Source organism: Lithobates pipiens, unplaced genomic scaffold, assembly GCF_037356315.1.
Source record: "Lithobates pipiens isolate NorthernLeopardFrog02 unplaced genomic scaffold, aLitPip1_a1.2 Scaffold_3, whole genome shotgun sequence".
Classification (NCBI taxonomy): domain Eukaryota; kingdom Metazoa; phylum Chordata; class Amphibia; order Anura; family Ranidae; genus Lithobates; species Lithobates pipiens.
The window spans coordinates 208,557,833-208,580,589 of NW_027507790.1; the positions used below are offsets into that span (position 1 = coordinate 208,557,833).

General features: G+C 40.7%; 1 protein-coding gene across 2 annotated transcripts in view; it reads right to left on the reverse strand.

The window, feature by feature from the left end:
- NDUFS4 (NADH:ubiquinone oxidoreductase subunit S4) overlaps positions 1–22,757 on the reverse strand; it is a 207,779-nt gene that overhangs the window by 31,349 nt on the left and 153,673 nt on the right. For both annotated transcript variants that reach the window (XM_077462752.1, XM_077462753.1), the window contains one exon: positions 3,181–3,353. In XM_077462752.1, the coding sequence (XP_077318878.1) occupies positions 3,181–3,353 (173 nt within the window). The remainder of the gene's footprint in view (positions 1–3,180; positions 3,354–22,757) is intronic.

Consider the following 22,757-nt stretch of genomic DNA (forward strand, 5'->3'; position numbering starts at 1 on the left):
CTAAATTTGAGCTTGGATTTCTTTTACAACAAAAAGTAGAAAATATTTTTTCCCCCAAATTTTTGGTCTTTTTTCGTTTATATCGCAAAAAAATAAAAATCCCAGAGGTGATCAAATACCACCAAAAGAAAGCTCTTTTTGAGGGTAAAAAAAGTAAGGAAATTTAGTTTGCGTACAGCATTGTATTACCACGCAATTACCAGTTAAAGTAGCACAGTGCCAAATTGCTCTGGTCATGAAGGGGGTAAAAACTTCCGGTACTAAGTTGTTAATGGTTGTTAAAGTGATTGTAAAGTCTAGTTTTTTTCCTCCATAAAAATAAACATATTATACTTACCTGCTCTATGTAGTGGATTTGCACAGAGCAGCCCAGATCCTCCTCTTCTAGGGTCCATCTTCGGCTCTTCTGGCCCCTCTCTCTTGTTCAGTGCCCCCACAGCAAGCAGCTTGCTATGGGGGCACCGAGCCGAGTCACAGCTCTCTGTGCCCACTCAGACACAGAGCCTTGACACGGCCCCACTCACTCTCTCCCCTGACTGGCTAGCTGACTGACAGCAGCGACAGCCAATGGCACCACTGCTGTGTCTCAGCCAATCGGGAGGGAGAATATCCGATGGCTGAGACACTTGTGGACATCACTGGACAGAGCGAGACCTCAGGTAAGTGTTAGAGGGGCTGAAGGGGCTGCTGCACAGAGAAGGCTTCTTATCTTAACCACTTAAGCCCCAGAAGGATTTACCCCCTTCATGACTAGAGCATAGTTTGCGATACGACACTGCGTCGCTTTAACTGACAATTGCGCAGTCGTGCAACGTTGCACCCACACAAACTTTATGTCCTTTTTTTCCCCACATATAGAGCTTTCTTTTGGTGGTATTTGATTACCTTTGCGGCTTTTATTTTTTGCGCTATAAACAAAAAATATTTAAAAAAAGCGTCAATTTTGAAAAAACAAAAACACATTTCTTTCTCAGTTTAAGCCGATATGTATTGTTCTACATATTTTTGGTTAAAAAAATCATAATAAGTGTATATTGATTGGTTTGCGCAAAAGTTATAGAGTCTACAAGATAGGGGGGGACAGATTAGTGGAATTTTTATTATTATTTTTTTTTATTGGTAACAACTGCAATGTTATTTTGGGACCATTTATACAGCGTTTAGTGTTGTAAAAATGCACAGATTACTGTGTAACTGGCCCTGGCAGGGAAGAGGTTAAACACTAGGGGGCAATCAAGGGGTTAAGTGTGTCCTAGGGAGTGATTCTATCTGTGGGGGGGTGGCAAGTGTGTCACAGGCTTTTGTAGCCTGTGTATACTCGCAGAACACCAGCATACAGTCTTAGGCCCCTTTCACATTGTTGGACCATTCGGGTCCACCTGACAGTTTTTTTTAGGCTGACCTGAACGAACGCTCCATGCAAGTTTATGGAGCGATGGATGTCAGCGGTGATCATGTCCGCTGACATTCGATCTGCTAAAATTAGGCGTATGGCGATACAGTCGATGCGATCAATCAGGACGGATGCAGATGAGATCTGATGAAAACCGACATGCTGTCCGTTTTCATCCGATCCCTCCATAGGAATCAGCTGCGCTCTGACAAGTCCCTCCCCGCTCAGCGAGCAGAGACGGACCTGTCATCCGCCGGCTCATCGGAGGATCAACAGAGAGATCTCCTGCTGAGCTGGCGGACTCCGCTGAGCAGATGCGCCTCGTGTGAACGAGGCCTTAAGCAGTAGTGGGGTGTCGTATCACGTTATACCCTTAAAGCTCCATTCACACTTGTGCAATTCATAAGCCACGCGATTTCCATTGCAAATTGAATGTGACTTTGGCTGCTGCACAACAGTCGCACTGATAACATTAAAGTGACTTGAGCGTTTACATTGCAGACTATGGCACTCACTTCACATGAAAATAGTGCAGGAACCTTTTTAAAGTTGCTACGACTTTAAGGTCCATTGAAATACATGGGCTGCAACTTCGCACAACTGTGAATGGAGCCTTACTGGTTAACCTAAAAGTAGAGCTTTAGTAAACATAAAATAAAACAAAAGTTCAAACAGATGTACTTTTTAAGTACAAAAGAGAGCATTACAATAGCTTACATCCTTAATACATTTCATTTGAACTCATTCATACATTTTGGGCAAAATGTATACCGCTACATATCTTTGGTAAAAAATAACCAAATTTGGTGTATATTATTTGGTCTAATAATAGATTCTTCTACTCCCGAGTATGGTGATAGCACATGTGGGAGACTTTTTTTACAGCCTGGCCACATACAGAGGCCCAACATTCAAGGAGCAGCATCAGGTGTTCTAGGGGCATACATTTCTCAACTCTAATTTGACTACCTATTACACTTTTGTGAGGCACTTTAGTGGCATGGATGAGAACTGATATGGCATGGATGAGTATGAATGGGGATGGCTGAACATGGCCGGGTATCGCCAAGTATGGCTGGGAGTGGATGGGATGGCTGAGCATGGATGGATGAGTATTGCTGAGTATTGATGGCTGAGCATGGATGGGTATTGCTGAGTATGGATGGCTGAGCATGAATGGATGGATGAGTATGACAGAGGGATGGCTGAGCATGGATGGATGAGGCACAGAGCAGCACTGCACATCCAGCCCACATTGCTGCTGCAACCGATCTCTCCCCTCTCCGCTCACACTGTACCGATCAACACGGATACGCCCCAGGAGCACGATTCCGGGAGGATATCAATGTACAGCCTCCCAGTGTTATCGAGCCACGCTGTAGCTGTTGTTATTCGTCTATGGCCCGGTTGTTAAACAGTGGTTAATCAATAACCAACATAGTACAAAACTCAATGGACTGATGCACATGGGCATATTTTTACACAGAATTCGTAAAAAGCGGTCCATATGCTGTATGAATGCAACGTTAGTGCAAATATTTACATGCCTACAGCATTCATTAATCCTGCTGGCCTCACTGCTACTTAGGGCTGTGATGCAAATACCAATAATGTGCAGCCCGCAGAGCTGCTGCTGATTAAACATTATCCATTTGCAAACAGCAAAATTAACCCAACAGAGGTTTTAGCTCTGCCCTACTCTATCCAAACCTGAAAAGAAAACCGTTTTGGCTATATGTACACTTTAAGTGAACGTCCTTTTGTGTTACAAGTGGTTTATTACTTACGTTGATGCCCAACCCATTAAGGGATTTTCCCAGCGTTCCCGGGTATCAAAGTCGATTTTCCACTTCTTTGTGTTCTGTACACCAGACTGCATAGTATTGCGAGCTGGTACAAAAATTCGGACTTTTCTCGTTTTGATTTGTTCCTCTGGAACACCAGTCAATGTGGCAATATCCTAAAGAGACAGAAAATATTTTATAGGCTGATATTCAAAGAAAACAAACATTCACCTGAAACCTAAATAGCTTCTACTATATGAGCTCCAAAACCGATTAAGATTCTGACAAAGAAATCGGTGATGCTACTTTTTATCTATCCTGTTATTTCTTTGTCTGGCCAGAAAGTCTTTAAAGCCCATTTCTGGGACAAAAAACAAAAAAAGATTTTCCGTTTTCAGTGTGGGTTTTGGTTTAAAGGATTGGATAAAGGAGATAAATTTACATAACATTCCCCGCACAAGACCGGCCCCCGAGCATTGAACTTTTCCTGAAGTCATTATGCCCATGAGGATGTCAGGAACCGCTGGATCGGTGGGGCCATAGTTTGCCGCTGGAGTGGCTTATCAGGCGAATAGAAGCTCTCTGGTTGCCCCTGGACAAAACAGGCAGTTAACCCATACAGTGCAGGCACAGCCCTGCAGCATGGGAAAACTACTATTTTTGCCTGGAGTTAGGATTTAAAGAAAGAACATTCTGGGGGACATTTATTAATTCTGTCACATAGCAAAGCAATGATAAGATTTACTACAAGATAACATCTTCAGTCATATCATTTTTCCCTCAGGTGCTTTAAAGTAGTACTGTGACTGAATGAAACCTGGCCCTGACCACTTCATAAGTGTCCGTTTAGAGCGAAAATCTCCAATACCTACGGTGTCCAAATGCGTAGCAGTTAGTGGCTCAGGATTACAGGCAAAATTGATCGCATATACACAGAAAATCAATTGCATACTCTCAATTAGACTTGCATAGTGAGAGGAAGCCTAATTTGCAAGAGTGTCATTAATTTGCTTAAAGGGGTTGTAAACCCTTGTGTTTTTTTTCACCTTAATGCATCCTATGCATTAAGGTGAAAAAAACTTCCTGACCTGCCCCCCAGCACCCCCATTTTACACTCACCTGAGGTCATTCATGCCCTCGGCGGGGATGCGATCTAGCTCTCTGCCTGGGGTTCTCGGCTCTTGAGTGGATAGATTGATAGCAGCGCAACTGCTGCTGTCAATCAAATCCAATGATGCAGGCACTGGTGGACGGGGCTGAGTCCAGCATTGTGTCGATGCATGCAAATGCTGGACTCGGGAGTGAGCCCGCAAGGTATCCACCAGGGAGAGCGCTTCTCCCAGGGGGTTTACTGATTCGAGGAGGAGCTGTGAGCGCCGCCGGGGGACCAAAGAAAAAGGAGGTAAGGGGCCACACTGTGCAAAACAAACTGTACAGTGGAGGAAAGTATGATAGGTTTGTTATTTAAAAAACAAAGGTTTACAATCTCTTTAATATATGTCCTTCAGTGTATTTTTAATTAGCATATATGTTGTATTATTAATGTTTACTTTTGAAGTGTAAATTGACCTAGCCCAGGGGTAGGCAACCATAAAGTGGTTGAGATCTACCTGAACAACATGGGAGAAGTCAAATATCACCAGGCAGGCATAGTGTTGCCCAGTGTCAACTCCTCACATCTGAGGAGTGTCTCAATCGTGTGCGTTGCACAGCAATCATGGGTTTGCTCAGTTTGCTTTTCAGAAGAGTAGCAGTTCCTGCTGTACTTGTGAATGAGCCCTCAGTTGCAAGCAGCAGCAGCCACCGCCTTAGGGCTTGTTCACGCACAACGTTGTGGGGTGGTAAAACAGCAGGATATAACAGACATCTATGACTAAGCACAGCAAACCCAAAGCAAAGCTGCAGGTACACCGTACTGCTCCAACCTTGTAGGTAAACCGCAGCACATCAGCCCTATACTATGCCCAGTGTATTGCTTTACACTGACCTGACCATCTCTTTCCTGCTGGTGGCACCACTCTAAAAACTGCTAGCCGGGATAAGAGGTGGCGTGCAGTTGGTATCACTCCACATGGGACAAGAGTAAGCACTACAGAGGAGGAATCAGCTTATACGGCTCTTGCTCCCGACTACAGCTCCAACTTTACAAACAGTCCCTCTGCATTGCACTCTGATGCTCTGGAATGGCAAGTAAGCAAGCCCAGTCGGAGATCTACCAGTCACCCGTCCACAATCTACTGGTTGTTGACCTCCACCCAGGCCAACACTTATCATAAAATGAGTCCCAATTAAAGCACAAAAGGTACTCTGGTGGCTCTGTTTACATCCTGCACTCTGAAAATTAAACAGGGTAGGACCTTCGCAGTGCAGGAAACCCACACATTCTGTGAGCGTTTCCCTCACATGAGCATCAGAACTGGACCACAAAGCAAGGAAAGAAGGTGGTCGGGTCCAATTCAATAACGGTTTGAGGAACACAACAAAGAGTTTGAGGTATTAACTTGGCTTTCAATTCTCCAGATCTGTGGGATGTGCTGGAAAAACAAGTCCAATCCATGGAGGAACCACCTTGCAACGCACAGGAGCTAAAGGATCTGCTACTGATGGCATGGTGCCAGATACCACAACATACACTTCAGAGGTCTCGAAGGGTTATGGTTGGCAGTCATGTTATGCCCATTTGGTGTACATTGTATGCGAGATTATATTATAATATATATATTTTTTTTTTTTTTCTCCTACACACTTATTTTTTCAAAATGTGCCCGGTGTACAATACAATGTAAATGTTTCATGTAAAGAACAGCAAAGAACAGAGGACATGTAGGGTCACAAAGTCTACAGATAAAGAGAAATACTATCTTTGGTTCATTTCTTATATTGAAGACAAAATATCAACTAAGTATAAATGTTTTTTAGACAGATGAGGGCAGATGAAGTAAGGACATTGTTAGACAAAAAAATAAAAAATAAAAATAAATGAGGACAGGTACGTCTGTTTATATGGCAGAAGACTTGCTACAATAGAGAAGGCTCACACCAGACAACTCATTACTTTAAAATAGATTTACTCCACAAACGCCAAGACTTTGAACCTTTTCATGTCAGAAAGACACTTAAAGAGTTAATATTAACCCTAGTGTCCTGAAGTTCTATCTTTAAAGTTGACATATTTCCACTGCAATAGCTAACTTCAAAAACACATGGGTTATTCATAAAAAGTGAAAGTAATTAACATCTCTAAACACTTTTGTCTAGGTTGAGTTTTAATTCACAAAAAAAATTAATTAACCAAGCTGTTGTATTGTATCCGACCTTTTCTTATGGGAAAGACATTTCCATAGCAGACACCTTATACAAATGCAGATCACAATGACACAAACATGTTTAAGTAAATCATGAAGCATGCTATTCTGCTGTACATCAGATTACAGAGGATTTGTTAAATATGTAAGGTTCTTGAAGAAATTCTAAAATCTACCAATGAATTATTGTGGAAAGATATATTCCCTAGTAACCACAAGAATTGTAGGATGATCCTAGTAAACCCTATTCATTCATATTTTGCAAAACAGATAAAATGTTTAACATTAAAGCCTGATGTAAAATTTTATTAACACCCAAATCTTTTATATATGACAGTTCATAGAAGAAGTATTCAAATGTATTTAACTACCAAATGTCACACCAAAAATTATGGTGGCGCTGAAGTAATCCCAAAACAGGCTGCAAACACATTTTATATGAAAAGAAAAAACAAAATATGAAGAGTGCCTAACTTGTGGACATTTCCTATTTTCAATAAAGCATATGTAACCCGGCTAAGGAAAAGAAGCAGCTTAGTGTATTTAAGTGCATTTTTTAGTGAATATAAATTTTTGGTTTTTAGGTTGACCTAAAAGCTCTGCAGCCCTTGCTGTCAATGCTCTGCATTTGCCACTCCCCAAGACAGACTCTAATGCTATAGTTAGTCAGCTAATGGATTGGGGACTGTGTAAGAAAGAGGATCAGAGAAGACAGGATCAAACATCCATTTTACACAATGTAGAGGATTAACCCCTTAGGATCCACAGTGAGTATAACTGTTGTGGGTTTAGAAAGACTTTAACCCCATAGAGATTTTGTAGAATGACCTCAAGAGAGCCAATAAAACCAGACAAATTGTGCAAGTCTGATCCAGATCCAAGTCATTGTTGCCAAAAGAGATTCGACCAGCTAATAACTCCAAGGGATCAACTTTTTCTCAAGGACTTTAAAAGTTTAATGGGTGTGTTGAATAAAGAAATTAGAATTGTTTTGGTGTTATCAGCAAAACCACATTGTGTTTGTCTGTTGTGACTTGAAAGAGGATCAGATCATATTTTGTGGAAAATTACAGCAGAAAAAAACATTAAAGGACATGTAAATCTAATTTTCTCTTACGTTCATTGATGGACACAGGCAGCCACCTTGTAAATCTGAGACACAGATGCCTGAGGTCTAAATGGCAAAGATGCACCAAGTTCCCTGCCAGAAATTGCTGCAACGGGGAAGAGAGGTGCCCGACCCTTAATGTCGTAACACCAGAACAATCGTCTGCCGAATTAAACAGGACATAGTAGCATAGGAAGCCACCAGGTCTTTTCTTGGACCATCTGTGAGCACAAAAAAAAAATCCAACCTCCAGAAGGAGGCCGTAGCAGACAGACATCTAAGGAGTACAACTCAAACTTCTTACAATGCAATGACCGTAGACACAAGGAAAGCACAACAATGTCCTCATTCAGATGAAAATCCGACACCACCTTCAGAAGACAGGAAGGGCATGTATGGCAAACCACCCTATCTTTGTGCAAGACCAGAGAGGGAGAGACTCACAAAAGAAGGCTGCCAGGTCCGACACCCACCACGCAGAAGTGATGGAGACCAAGATGGCAACCTTTCAGAAAAAGTAAGCATGGGAATATCCCAAATACTCCCAAAGGGAGGCTTCTGTAGGACCAGAAGAACCAAGTCCAGGTCCCACGATGGCAACAGGGAACACATAAGTGTCACATGACAAACCTGAATAAAAAAGTGCAGATCAAGGAACGTGTGCCAAGGAACACAGAAAAAAGTCCAGAAGGGCAAAAACCTGCCTTTAAATGGTATTCAAGGCATACTGTTGTGCAACACCCAGTTAGAGAAAGGCCAAAACCTGTGCCACCGAGAAGAAACATGGACGGACACCCAGAGCCTTGCACCAGGCAAAATAAGCCGTTCAGGTGTGCCAATATATCTTCCAAGAAAGTAGACTTGCGTGCCTTCAACATTGTAGGGATCACTGAAGCTGACAACCTCGTTCCTCAAAACCTGGCTCCAATAGCCATGTTATCCAAGCCAGAGATAGTAAAGGGGGCGGTAGAATGGACCCTAAGACAGGAGGTCCTCCCAAAGAGGCAACTGCCAGGGAGTGTCCATGATCAGCACCATGTTGGCATACCACAGACAAGGCCAGTTTGGAGCTACCAGAAGAGCCAAAATAATTATGGCCTCAATCCTGCACAGCAGACGAGAGGAGGAAAGGCCCAAGCGGGACGATACTGGCCCCATGGTGCCACTGGCCCATTTGTTGCATATGCCAGGGGGCCCGCACTCTTGACACAAACCTTGGCACTTTTCTGTTGAGATGGGAAACCATGTCCGGGGTCCCCCAGCATATACAGATCTGATGGAACACATCTGGGTGTAGGGAACACTTCCTCTGATCCCTTGCCTTGTGACAGACAATTCTCTGGCAATTTTCAATGCCTGTAATGTGCACAGTGGAGAAAGCCAGAACGTAGTGTTCTGCCCACCGATAAAAGCGTGATGCCTTCAGTGCTAAAACACTAGGCAGAAATAACTGGCTGACTAATGATTGGAGGACATCTGAGCCAGAGCACTTGCCTGTGGATTTCTCTTGACGTTTATATAGTGGTTCTCTCATTTTGAGCGCTGCACAGGTTTTCTATTTCCTGAAAAAATAACTGGCTTGCCTTAGAGCAGAAAGGGGGTTTATACCAGCTAGAACGGCCCCGAGATGGTGCTGTGCTTCTGCCTAGCATCCTACTCCTATAGCTGGCGCTATAAACCCTATGTTCAAGAATCAAGAGAGCTGTGTTCATCAATGAACTGAAGAGAAAAAAGTTTTACTACACAATAAAAAAATGAAAATATTTGGCCAGGTTTTAAAAGGTGTACATGCAATACTAAAATGTCATGTGTACTGCCACCTTCAACTTTCTGATGACAAAACTGTCTGACAAGGCTTCAGATTGTTTGATATAACTTCTAGACACAGAAGTTGCTTGTGTCATGCAATTCAGCAGTAAAATTTTGCATAAAACAAACATCAGAGATACAAAGAGAAGTTGGTTAAGAGGAACCTTATGTAACCCTAAGCATTCACCACAGTATTTAATGCACTTAATGCATACCTTATTATTATTATTATTTTTTTAAATAAAAGAAAAAGCCTGGTCTCATGATTATTACAATACTATTCCTATTAAATAAGAGAGGCCAGCAAATTCATTGCTCTCCAAAGCATCGCTAACACCATTTTCTGCGGTTTTAGACCAAATATCCCGAAGATGAACAGGCTAACAAGATTTTTGGTAATTTATTTTGTAAATATCAAACTTTTATGAACAAATATTTTTATTACTTAAAGCCATAAAAATTGCCAGGCCTTCTTAAATACTGTTTATTACAGCACAACCAACTCTGCAGGAACACAAAATCAAGAAACAGACAGCAGCTATACTAAATCAGAAAATTTAAAATAATTTAATATTATAATCCAGCATATTGCCCACAGCACCTTTTTCTGCTCTTTAAATTTACACAAGCAATTTGTTCAAATCACTTGTGTTTTTAGGGTATTTCCTATTTTCATTAAATATTCACACGGAGATTTATTGGCAATACGTTGTTAATTAAGGACTCAGCAGGGCATTTTAAGTTATTTAATAGGAATGAAATCATTCATTCCAGTCCGGCATTACTGTAATCATTGTAACCTGTTTTACAATAGCACCAGTTGATCAAGCTGCTCTGGTATAAAACAAAGACATCTGCTCCAGGTGCTCCACAATATTTTTTAAATGTCTGTTCAGAAAACTGAAAAACCAAAGAGGGCCCAAACATTTCTTCATACGTTTATCAGACTGGTTATGAAAAGAATAGGGTAAATTTTATTAAAATTCATAAGAATATCCTCAAGCTTTTGTAATAAAAGCAAAGATCAACGATGATTGTGGTATGTGGTCATGTGCTTTGCAGAAATATTAAGATCCATTGACCTATTTTCATATTTTACTGATCATTCTACACTGAAGCTACCAATTTATTGAAAAAAAAAACAACACAATTGTGAAGTGAATAAGGGACTGACCGATTATCCCATCATTTTATCAGGCATTTGTTTAAGCAAACCTGACCTGGTCTAAAATGTTTAAGAGCAGTATTGAAGTAAAGGACATATGTTAGTCTTCAAATTCTGCTGTAAATGGTTGATTGTAGGACTTGGCCTCTGTCCAAATTAAGATTAGGTTCTGCTTCTCTTATAGTGCTAAGCCTTATCCCTTGACAATCAACCATCAAATGCCCCATAACTTCAATAGGCAGTAGAGGTTTGGGTTTCGGCAACTGAAATATGGGGCAAGGCTTAGTGCCAGGAGGGGACTACACTTCATCTTCACATCAACAGAAGTTGAGGCTTCGTGTAGAATCTGGGAAGAAAGACGCAAGGGATGAAAAAAAAGACAGGAGGATTAGTTTGGGGAATGAAACGGCTACTGGTAAGGCTGCAAACAATGAGCTAAGGAAGTAATTACTGAGCATTCTTACCTTATACATGTTTAACTACTTAAGGACCCAGCCTTTTTCTGACATTTGCTGTTTACAAGTATATATATATATATATATATATATATATATATATATATATATATATATATATATATATATATATAGAGAGAGAGAGAGAGAGAGAGAGAGAGCGAGAGAGAGATTAATAATTATATATATAAATAAAAAATCCTAGAGAATAAAATAGCGGCAAACAGTACCAAAACTCGGGTCGGGTCTGGAGCACTTGCCCCATCTACAGTGAGCAGCGCTTCACTGACTGCTTCCCCTTCCCCTGCTCTCCACTTGCATCACAACAGTGGCGTCTTCCATTTCCTCCTTCCTCCTCAGCGACCAATCAAGACTCTCTTCTTTTTGGCCAATCGGAAAACGGGCCTCAGACCCGCTTCCGATTGGCCTGATTGAGGATCAGTTTCAATAGCGAATATTAATTTGCTGTTGTAACACCTGGGTGGGCTAGTAGCGCAATGCTCTGCGCCTGGAGCCCATCCTATTTTGAAGCCTATTAGAGCCTCTGGCTCTAATCAGGTGCTTAAAAATAAAATAAAAAATACATGCTGCTGTAATTCATGCACCCGGCGTCCTGAAAGGGGTCAGATGCATGAATAGGAGGTGGCGGCCGTGGATAGAGGGGGCGGTGCCCAGGCGCCCCTAATGGATGGCTTGCCACTAGAGCTGCAACTAACGATTATTTTCATCGATTAGTTGGGCGATTGTTTCGATTAATCGGTTAATAACCTTTAAAAAAAAAAATTGATGTTCATTTTCAACCACAGTGATGGGAAAATTTGGAAATAGAAAACTGCTTGGTCAAAGGAATTTTCAGACACGGTGTGGTTTTCATTCAGAAATTACATTAAATTTTAAAAAAATAGAATGTTAAAAACAAGTGAACATTTCAAACAAAATTCTTTCATTCAGCGAATGTACAAAGATTTTTAGTCTGAAAATTGATCTGTGTGGCCAGCATAAGGCTCTGTACACACATCTAAGCAGTTTTCTTTTGATCTGTTTCTGCAGTGCTTTTTTGCTGTGCGTTTTTGATATCTGTGCATGTGATTTTATTGCAATTTGCATTTTTTTGAGGGAGAGTAAAAAACACAAATTGCTTCAAAAACGCATTACATGCTTTTCTGCAGCTTCTCCATTGAAGTATATTGGACCAAAGAAGCACCGTTTTGCGTTCAAAAGTCTCTGACCCTTTCCAAATATGCAGCGGCTGAAAAAAGCAGATCTGAACGTGTCCCATGGGAAACATTTAATGAACTGTAGTGCATTTCTGCAAAAACCACCAATAAACATATAGATATAAACCAGGTCTAAGACATTTAGTAACATAATGGGGTTAAAAAGACTAAAATTAGGTCTTTATAGTATTAAAAAAAAAAAGAAGAGCAGATAATTACCCTTTAAGGGGTTCATAAATTTTACTGTAGAACTGTGAAAGTAATATTTACAGTAGCGATTTTCTTTTTGTACTATAAAGGGCTAATTTTTTTTTTAAATCCCATTATGTTACTGGCTGATTAATCGATTAATCGATTATGAAAATAATAATCGATTAATTTCATAATCGATTAGTTGTTTCAGCCCTACTTGCCACCACTTCAGACTTTTTTTTCTGCAGCCAATAAACTCTCCAACATGTTAGCCTATGTGTCCATGAACACACAGCCCATTATCAGCAGTTTTTGGCAGGGGCATTTTCTGGCTGAAAAAACAAAAACTTAAAAACACAGAGAAATGCAGCTATTTGGCATTTATCCACGTTTCTGAGCCATAAGCTTTTTTGGGAGTATAATTTTGTTAATAAAAGCTAAAAACGCTGAAAAATGCTACTGCAAAAACACTTAAAAACAAATTCTACAGCTGACGCTACTTGGCTTTTTTTATAACGTCTAGTGTGCATTAGGCCTTAAAAGCAAAAGATCAACAAACCCATTTTTTTTATTTTTTGATGGATCCAGAAGAGACGTATGGCTTTCCCCCCAGTCCTCCAAGGGCACAGAGATGAGCAGCAGCCATCTTTCCATTTTGAAAAAAAAAAAAAAAAAAAAATCTCCCCCACAGTGCCTTACAGCCTTCCTTTACATGCAGTGCCTTTATACCCATCAACTAGAGCATGTAAAATGTGGTGAACCAAGGCATACTGATGCTTTAAAGGGGACCTGCCGGTTTCAAAGGGGAACCCACCCCATTCCATATACGGAAGTGGTGATACCAGCGAATGTTTCGGGATTATGTGCATTATGATCTGCATATTTATATTGGTCAAATATCTTAGGCGAGCAACCATTCTTTCTGGTGGTGGAGCACAAAGTGATCCAAACAAAGCAAAAGCACGATTTATACATTTTTGATGGACTTTGTTTTCTGTAGGATTTATAAAATGTATTTTGTAATTTATGAACGTGAAAGACGCAATATATTGTGTATGGTTAGAACAACACTTTGTTTAATAGCATATTCTGGGATCGCTGTGAGCAGGCAGGTAGGTGTACTTTATTGCAGAAGAGACATTCAATGTCTCTTCAATACACACAAAAAAAAAAAAAAAAAGCTTGCTTGCTCACAGTGCGTTACAGTGGGACTTTATTTCTGCTTTAAAAATAATAGAGACAATTAACGTACAGAAAATCATCACAGGAAGAAAGGGGAAATAAGAAATATTTTCCAATCTAGTGCTTAAAACTCTTTACATAAGTACAGTCCACTAAGGTGACTCGAATTTACTGCATAAATTAAAGCAAATCCAGCGTGGTATGCATAATGCAGAGGGATTCCACGGCCTGCTATGACCCACATTCTACTAGAGCCTCTTGCAATAATGTCTAGACTGGCGTATTCAGATGACATTTGTGCTTTTGTATGGAAAAATTGTCCACAAAACACCCTGAAGGCTGACAAAGCAAAAAAAAAAAAAAAGTCACTTGTTAACCAAGAACAGCTTGTTGGCTAAAGTGGATAGCAATAAATAAGCACGATTTTCAAGAACAGGTGCACCCTGGGCAGCAATGAATGCTGCAATGGTTTTATACCCAGCCGTGTTTATGGCTGTCTAATGTGTGTCTGTGTACATTAAACTGCATAATTAAAGTCGGATACAAGAACATTTACCACTTGAAGAAATAAATACTTTATAGTCTATATATATCCTCCAGAAATGGATCAAGCTGTGTAGAGCTGTACCGCCTGCCTCCACAGGCACAATCCTGCCAGCCAACACAGGTGTGCACTTGGACAATGGCACCACTGACACCGCTACATATAAAATGGTTAGACTGGAAATTCCCTGCCTCTATACTGGTTTTATATGTAGGCAGAGAGTGCTGCCATTATACCCGCTCGGCGGTTCGAATATATATTTAACTGTGGCAGTATAGAGGTGAGGATGGTAAAATTTATGTAGATAATAGCAGCCCCCTGTAGTATTTTCTAACCTTCGCTGAAAAATGACATCCAAATTATGACTGGGTTCTCCGACCAGAACACTTCCTCTTCTCCAGTTTCATAAATGAGCCCCTTTGTTTCTACCAAGCCATTATATAACAATACACATTCAGAGAAATCCAGTATAAACATTTCATTTCTACAGTTTCTATAACTCCACAATGTTAATAAAAAAATATGAATAAATAGAAAGTAAGAAAATTGCTTGCAAAAATATCTAAATACTAGACATCAAATAATCCAAAACACAAATGTAGCAAAATTGGGTTTATAGTCCTGATCTTGTTATAAATATATTATCAGCTGGAAGAAACTGCTCTTATCCAGATTAGTTCTTGTTCGATCCACATACATCCAGTCTACATTTGCTGTCCGTCTCTCCTACATTACCTTGTTCACATGGGTGTATGCCCATGCAAGGGCTCTCTTTGCCCACATGGGGCTGCACTGGTATTCCATGCATCCCGACTGACATCAATTGGGACACAGTGGCTGCATGGAAACAGAGGCGGGTCCCAATCTGACAGCAGTGGGGGTACACGGCCCCAAACATACACTTTGCATTCAGGGCCACACACCCACACCTGCAGGCTGTCAAATTGGAAGCAGAGGTTGTGTGTGCAGCCACTCTGTCCCAATTGATGTCAGTTGAAAATTGACATAAATTGTGCAGGGAGTCCAACTGACATGATTTGGACTCCATGCACGGGGATCAACAAAATACCTGTGCATCCCTTTGCGGGAACCAGGGCCCTTGCACAGGCATATACTTAAATACACCCATATGAACGAGGCCTTAAAGTGGGAGAAAAACTATCACGTACGATTTGTACCTACAGGTAAGCCTATAAGACGGCTTACTTTAAGTACTAAACATTACTTTAGATGTAGTCAGTGACATCCCGGGCACACGCTCCTTCCAGGCTGTGCCGTAAACAGTGACTTGCAAGCGTGGGCGTTACGTCATTGCTGGTTCAGCCAATCAGACAGCTAAAGCCAGCAAACCCAGGAAGACGAACGAGTGAAGATGGCAGCGCCTTCAGCAGAAAGCGAGGTGAAATCTTCTAAACAGGGGCACAGACAGCAAAACAAACATTACAGGGGTGTTAACCCTTCCTATGCTATCCCAAAAAAGTAAAGGTTTTTTTTTTGGCTGAAGCTACACTTAAAAACGGTACCTGTTCTGCCTTACGAACAAATTCAACTTAAACCTACACACATCTTGTTTGCAAACCCGGAGGGCTGCCTGTATAGGATAATGTTTTAGGTTTTAAAAATCTCTGCTCTGTATAATGGTTTTGCACTAAGCAGCCCCAATCCTCTTCTGAGGACCCCTGCTGACGCTCATGGCACAACCTCGTTCCCCTCTGCCTCAGCCAATGAGCGGGGAGAGTCGAGGCTCTTGTGCACATTGCTGGAAAAAGTAGAAAAAAACCTTCTGCGTTTAGAACCACTTTAAGGGTTCTGTGCAGGTCATATAAGTTCCCAGACATCTAACCCAGTCTGTATGGTCCTGGCTTTGTGCACAAGGACACAGTCTTGCTGGAACAGTGGAGGGGCTTCCCCAAGCCATTTAGAACAAAAACGCATGAACAGTATCATGTTTTTGGACTGTACGCTGTAGAATTAACAGTATCCCTCACTGGAAAACCCTGAAAGCAATCATTTGAAGTAGTGTCCACAAAATTTTGGCCATAGAGTATCAGTTATGAAGTCCGTGTTCTTGGTCTGGTCTGACCAGGGCCACCCCAATATTAAAGAAATTGGCCAAAAACACACGAGTCTGCACCTGTGCTGAGCTTTTAAAACAGGTGAACAACACTCTACAACAAGAACCGTTCTGAACAAAGATGAAAAATCAATGCTGTATAAATTGGCTGAGGTTTATCTGTAGCAAATTTTGAAGTATATACCGTAGTTTGTCTAAAGAGAAAAAAAAAAAAAAAGGGGAGAAGAAATGTAGTAGAAATACCACAAATTTTTCTGCTCTGCATTTTAGTCATAAAAACGATCAGTGCTATTAGAGCTCTGCTGAATGGTTTGAACATCCATGCTAGCATAAATCCATTCTGCAGATGGAGATTGTTCTGTTCAGGTTGAGAAAAGAAGATGCCAGAATAAATGCAAAAAAGTTTTGTGACTGCAGGCACTTGACCTCTGACCTTTAATACAACACAGACTAAAAAAAGCTTAATGTAATAGGCAGAGAAATCCAGCTTTACCATTTCAAGTGAATCCAGGAAGTTCAACAATATTTAGTAAGGACCATTCCCTAGACTATACAGTACAGTGTCCTGCAGGGCATCTTGTCTCTGTGCCTCCAAATCAGGATACAAACAGGCTGCCCAAAGTCCTGTGTGTGATATGCGGGGAGATATCAGGGAATGGTATAAGAATGCGTGATCGGCACCTTTGACTCTTCAGTCCCCATAAAAACTCAAGATACCAAGTTGATTCTCAAACTACATGTGCCCATTAGGGTACACCCACCTGCCACAAACCTTGTCTGACAAGGACATGACACTCCAATTGTGGAGGAAAGAAAAAAAATCAAAGGAGATTTCACAGTGTGCTAGAATATATTTCTGTGTGATGACTAGTGTGTCCCGCTAATGGAGGTGCTTATCATTACATTTAGGTGCTCAGTCCTTACTGCAATAAGAAGCCGGATCAAACTGCCTGAAAAAAAAAAAAATCATCATCCCCATCCATCATGTGACAGAATATGGCGTCTAGCGGCTGGACGTTAAGCCTGAGCACTGCATCACAGGAGGTGGTCACATACCCCCCTCCTCCATACTGGAAGCTCTGTAAAGGTATCAATGAGGGACTTATCACAGACAATTTACTCTGAACGAGAAAACTGATAGTTATCTTTATGAATAAAGTCCAGGCAAATATACACACCTGAAAAAATATCAGTGAACATGTTCTTAAACAGAGTACAAGAACCTAAAAAATAAAAAAATCTGTATAGCTCATTGTAAAGACTGAAAGATGGGCTCTATTGCATTGATCAGTGCTGTCTAAAAATGAGCATACTTACAGGAGAGGAGAATACACAGTTTGACCTCATCAGTGTTCTGCTGTCCAAATGCACACTGGGACTCGGCAAGTGGCATTGCTGTGTTCCCTAAAGCTTTTAGCTTTACCTGCTTACTGCCCTAATATATGACTGAGGCATCTAGTTTCTATGGTTATACAACAAACAAAGAAAAAAAATACCATAAACAAAAATTCTAGATCTATAATTTGAGTAAACAATATTATTCCAATGACTTGCCACATTGGGAGTGCCACTACAGCAATGGCAGAAGCCATTTTGGGAGAGCCTGTGATATAACGAAGTATTATTCCTATAATAATTTAGCATCTACTTTTGGGGTGGGTACATTCTTTGTATAAAAATAATCCACTGAAATCACCGATGGCGCAACAGGAAAGCAAGGGCCTGCACTGTGCCCCAAACAGAACTATATATTTTTCTCCCAGAAAGGGATGACTACATGAATTCAGTCTATGAAAGGTTGTATGATCAAATCTCTGCCACCAGCTCCAGCTGAGAAAACTGGATGCTGGCTAGGTCCTTTCAATTAGGCACAATCTCAGACTACCATGGACAGTCTTGCAATCTTTATTTGCAAACCTAGATCTCTAGGGGACCATCTTAAAGGGCAGGCTAACACTTCTCTGTGGCAAGTGCCATGTCTTGCTTACTCTCTCAGGATGGGTTGGGAGTGCTATAAAAAATGTTGCTATAGGGCAACATGGTTTTTAGTTATTGTCCCTGAAAAGGTCCTTAAAGCACCGATATCAAAATATTGTTATGGATAAATTATACCAAGCACAAACTCGGTCACAGGATTGCCCACATTTTTAAGGCTTTACAAATGTAAATGCTCAATTCATCATTAAAGAAAAGGGGAGATTTCACAGTCCATTCAAAAGTTGTATGGGCACACGCATAAAATATTCTCATCGAGAACAAAAAAAAAAATCTATTTCTATACATAAAACAGAAAGATAAAAAGTCTTACATGGACAAATGTAATAGCAGGTTAAAGTTGGGTAATCCTAGGGATGCAACAGTAAGGGAGAGGCAATCCCTTCTTAGACAGTGGTCACCAATGAAGGATTTCCTCTCAACTCCTGTTCCAGTACAGAGGGGACAGAAAAAGCCCCCCAGGGGTGCCCTTCCCTAATCAAACCAATAAAAAAGTTTTGGTTATAGATATACTTTAAAAATGCAAATTTGTGCTTTGTCAATGCAGGCAGAACCTAAGCCATGTACAAGCACCAACCAAAGCAACAGAGAATCCCTTTCCTTGCTCCCAGCGGTTGAACAGAATGGTGGGGCGAAGTAATGATGTTTCTGGCAGCAGTGTGAATTAAAGTAAACATGTTCTGACCTGCATATGTATGGACACAGTTACACTACGCTGTAACTACAAATAAACCGTGTGAATGATACACAACTACATTTAGCGAACTTCCATGCTGCTGTTGTAAGTTAGTAAAGGATGTCAACTTTCTGATAATGTAACATAAAACGGTCTACAGAACTCAACCCATACTCAAGAATGCAATGTTATCCTTCTATACACAAGAAAAAAAAAATCACAGCAAATGTTTACCTATACAATAACAATTATAAGTTTGCACAGTGCTCATATAAAATGACAAAATAGATGCTAAATTAGGTCCTATGGGCACTGAAGTGTGGACAGATAGTTGTTTGGTAATAGTTTTCCCTGCCCTGAAGCAATGACCAAACCTGTAAATGGTTTATGAGTCACAAAGCAATATACACCCTAGTTGCATGCAAATTTTACCCTGGGAAAAAGCACTGTTACAACCTGCCGGGGGGAGACCTCATTAGTGGATTTAGTTAAAACATTTTAATACAAAGTCCACTGAGATGATGTATTTATGTAGTTTAGTTTTCCCTTATATAGAAAAAAAACTCTTCTTACATTTGGCATGCCCTTTGGCCCTCCTTTGCAGGCACACATTTCCAGAATTCTCATGGTAATCTTATATGTAACTTAGGAATTCCATACCAAAGAATGTATGGCTTAGGGCCTGCGAGTGTTTAGGAGCTGCAATAGAAGTGGTGCACCATGTGTCATTTTTTCATACATTTTCTTCAGCTTTCTGGTTGCTCTTCACATCATCCTCTTCCCTCGCCGTACATAGAAACGTATTCCACCTGGATAGATGAAAGCTCATGTGATGTAGAGAGCTCTGTCCTCTCCAGAGACAATGCACCTCCAGGTAGTACTCCCATGGCAGTCTGTGCTCACAGGAAATGGGTTGGATGACATTGGGTGTCATTCAACCCAGAAGAGATCTGGCACTGGAGAAGAGTGGTAAGTCTGCAGGGGGGCATTTGAGGCCATATGGTATGTTTCATGCAACAATTTGCAAATCAGACAAAACCTTGATGCAGGCTCTCTTACCCACTTTGTTCAAACAAAAGTAGCATGGGCTGGTGCTGGCGTTTAAGCTGAACTCCATGCATATTCTTTAACCACTTAAGGACCGGAAGGATTTTCCTCCTTAATGACTAGGCTATTTTTTGCGATACGGCACTGTGTCGCTTTAACTGACAATTGTGCGGACGTTGTATCTGAACAAAATTGACGTTCCCCCCCCCCCCCAAATTGGAGCTTGAAGACCTCTGCGGTTATTGTTTGCGCTATAAACAAATGAAGAGCAACCATTTTGAAAAAAAAAAAAAAAAAATATATATATATATATATATATATATATATATATATATATATATATATATATATATATATATATATATATATATATATATATATAATGTGTGTGTGTGTGTAATTTTTTTTTTTTTTTTTTTTTTTTTTTTACACACTTTTTGCTATAATACATATCCAAAAGAGAATTAAAAAAAAAAAATTCTCATCAGTTTACATCAGGAACAGTAGATCACACTCTCCTCCCCTGACAGAATGGAGATCTGTCTGTTTACATTGACAGACAGGCCGGCGGACATCACGGCCAACCACATCAGCTCCAGCGTTGCGGGCACATCTATTCTATTTAAAGTGACCGATGTACGACGACAGCAAACAATGCAGGGGAGCCAACTTGAGGTGGCTGGTCCTTAACCACTTACAGACCAGATTTCCCTGCTTAACCACTAATACCGGGCACTTTCCCAGGCCAATTTTCGGCTTTCAGCCCTCTCGCACTTTCAATGACAATTGCGCGGTCATGCTACACTGTACCCAAATGAAATTTTTATCATTTTGTTCACACAAATAGAGCTTTCTTTTGGTGGTATTTATTCACGACTCCGTTATAAATTTTGTGCAATATAAGTGAAAATTTTGAAAAAAAAGAAAACCCAATATTTTCTTCTATTTTAAAAGAAATCCTATAAAATCTAATATTGTCATAAATTTAAGCCAAAATGTATTCTACATATTTAAAAAAAAAAAATTCCGTTAAGTGTATAATAGATAGATGTACGCAAATGAACATGTACAGATGTGTGCAGGTGATCACGGATATATGTGAGCAGATAATCATTGGGACATGTGATTATAGTGGGACATACGGGGGGGGGGACATGTATTTTTATTATTTGGGGACATGTGTTTTGGGGACATGTGTTTACACTTTACACTAGACTAGTGATCAGTGAGTAAAAAGCTGTAAAAAACGGCTCATACTCACTGATCACCAGCCGGCTGCAGAGATCCCCTCTCCTCACTGTCAACTTCCGTGTGAGGAGAGGAGAGCCGATTGCCTAGCAACCGGCTCTGTGTTTACATCACATGATGGCTGTGATTGGACACAGCCATCATATGATCAGGAGGGCCAATCACAGAGCCCTCCTGCCGATCGGAGATGCGCCGTGTCTGGGTGACACGAGCGCATCGGGGTCGCGCCACTGTGCGGGCATGCGCGTGTGCAATCCCTCTCCTTCTGAGGGACATTCCTGAATGCCCATTCAGAAGGAGAGAGCGCCCCCCTGGCCATTGATATACAGTGGCCGGGTGGGAAGTGGTTAATGATCAGGCCATTTTTTGTGATACAGCACTGCATCCATTTAACTGACAATTGCGCTGTCGTGCGATGCTGTATCCAAACAAAAGTGAAATTTTTTCCCCACAAATAGAGCTTTCTTTAGGTGTTATTTGATCACCTCTGCAGGTTTTATTTTTTGAGCTATAAACAAAAAAAAAAAAAAAAGTGCCAATTTTGAAAAAAATATTTTTTTTTACTTTTTGCTATAATAAATATCGCCAAAAATGTTTTTAAAAAACAAATTTCTTCATCAGTTTAGGCCAATATATATCGTTTTACATATTTATGGAAGAAAAAAAATTGCAATAAGCGTGTATTGATTGGTTTGTGCAAAATTGATAGCGTTTACAAACTATGGGAAAGATGTATGATATTTTTATTATTTGTTTTACTAGTAATGACGGTGATCTGCGATTTTTAGCGGTACTGCAACATTGCGGCAGACAGATAGAACACTTTTGATAAATTTTTGGGACCACTGACATTCATAAAGCGATCTTATTGTGTAAATGTCACTGGTAGGTAAGGGATTAACACTAAGGGGCGATCAACGGGTTAAATATGTTCCCTCGTGAGTGTTTCTTACTGTGGGGGATGGGAATGACTGGGGGAGGAGACTTATCGCTGTTTCTACTTACTAGGAACAAACTATCTGTCTCCTCTCCCCTGACAGAACAGGGATTTGTGTTTTTACATACACAAATTGCCATTCTGGCTCTCGTGCCTGAGATCGCTGGTGGCCAGCGACAATTGGGCACATATGCCTCCGGCAGCTTTTAAACGGGACAATGTACCCATATGACGTTTTGCGGGAACATGCCACTTTGCCGACGTATATCAGCATTAGCTGGTCGGCAAATGGTTAAGCAGTTAATACATAATTAAAGAGTAACTTCACTTTTGTTAAATATATAAAATAAAACATGGGAAGCAGAAATGGCACTTTTTGTATGTAATCCTTGAGCGGTCAGCTCATGCATCTGGGATGGGGAGCCTCTTCCTACAACTTTCAGCCTGGACAGTCATGATGTAAGGCTGGATGACAGCTTAGATGAGGAAGTTAAAACCAACAAGATGGCAGACAGCTTCTTGTGGGATGCAGAGCAGACCCAAGCCTCTTCCTCATAACCTCTCCAGGATGCAAGTTGTGGGAATAGGCGCCCCATCCCAGATGTACGAGCTGACCGCTCAAAAAG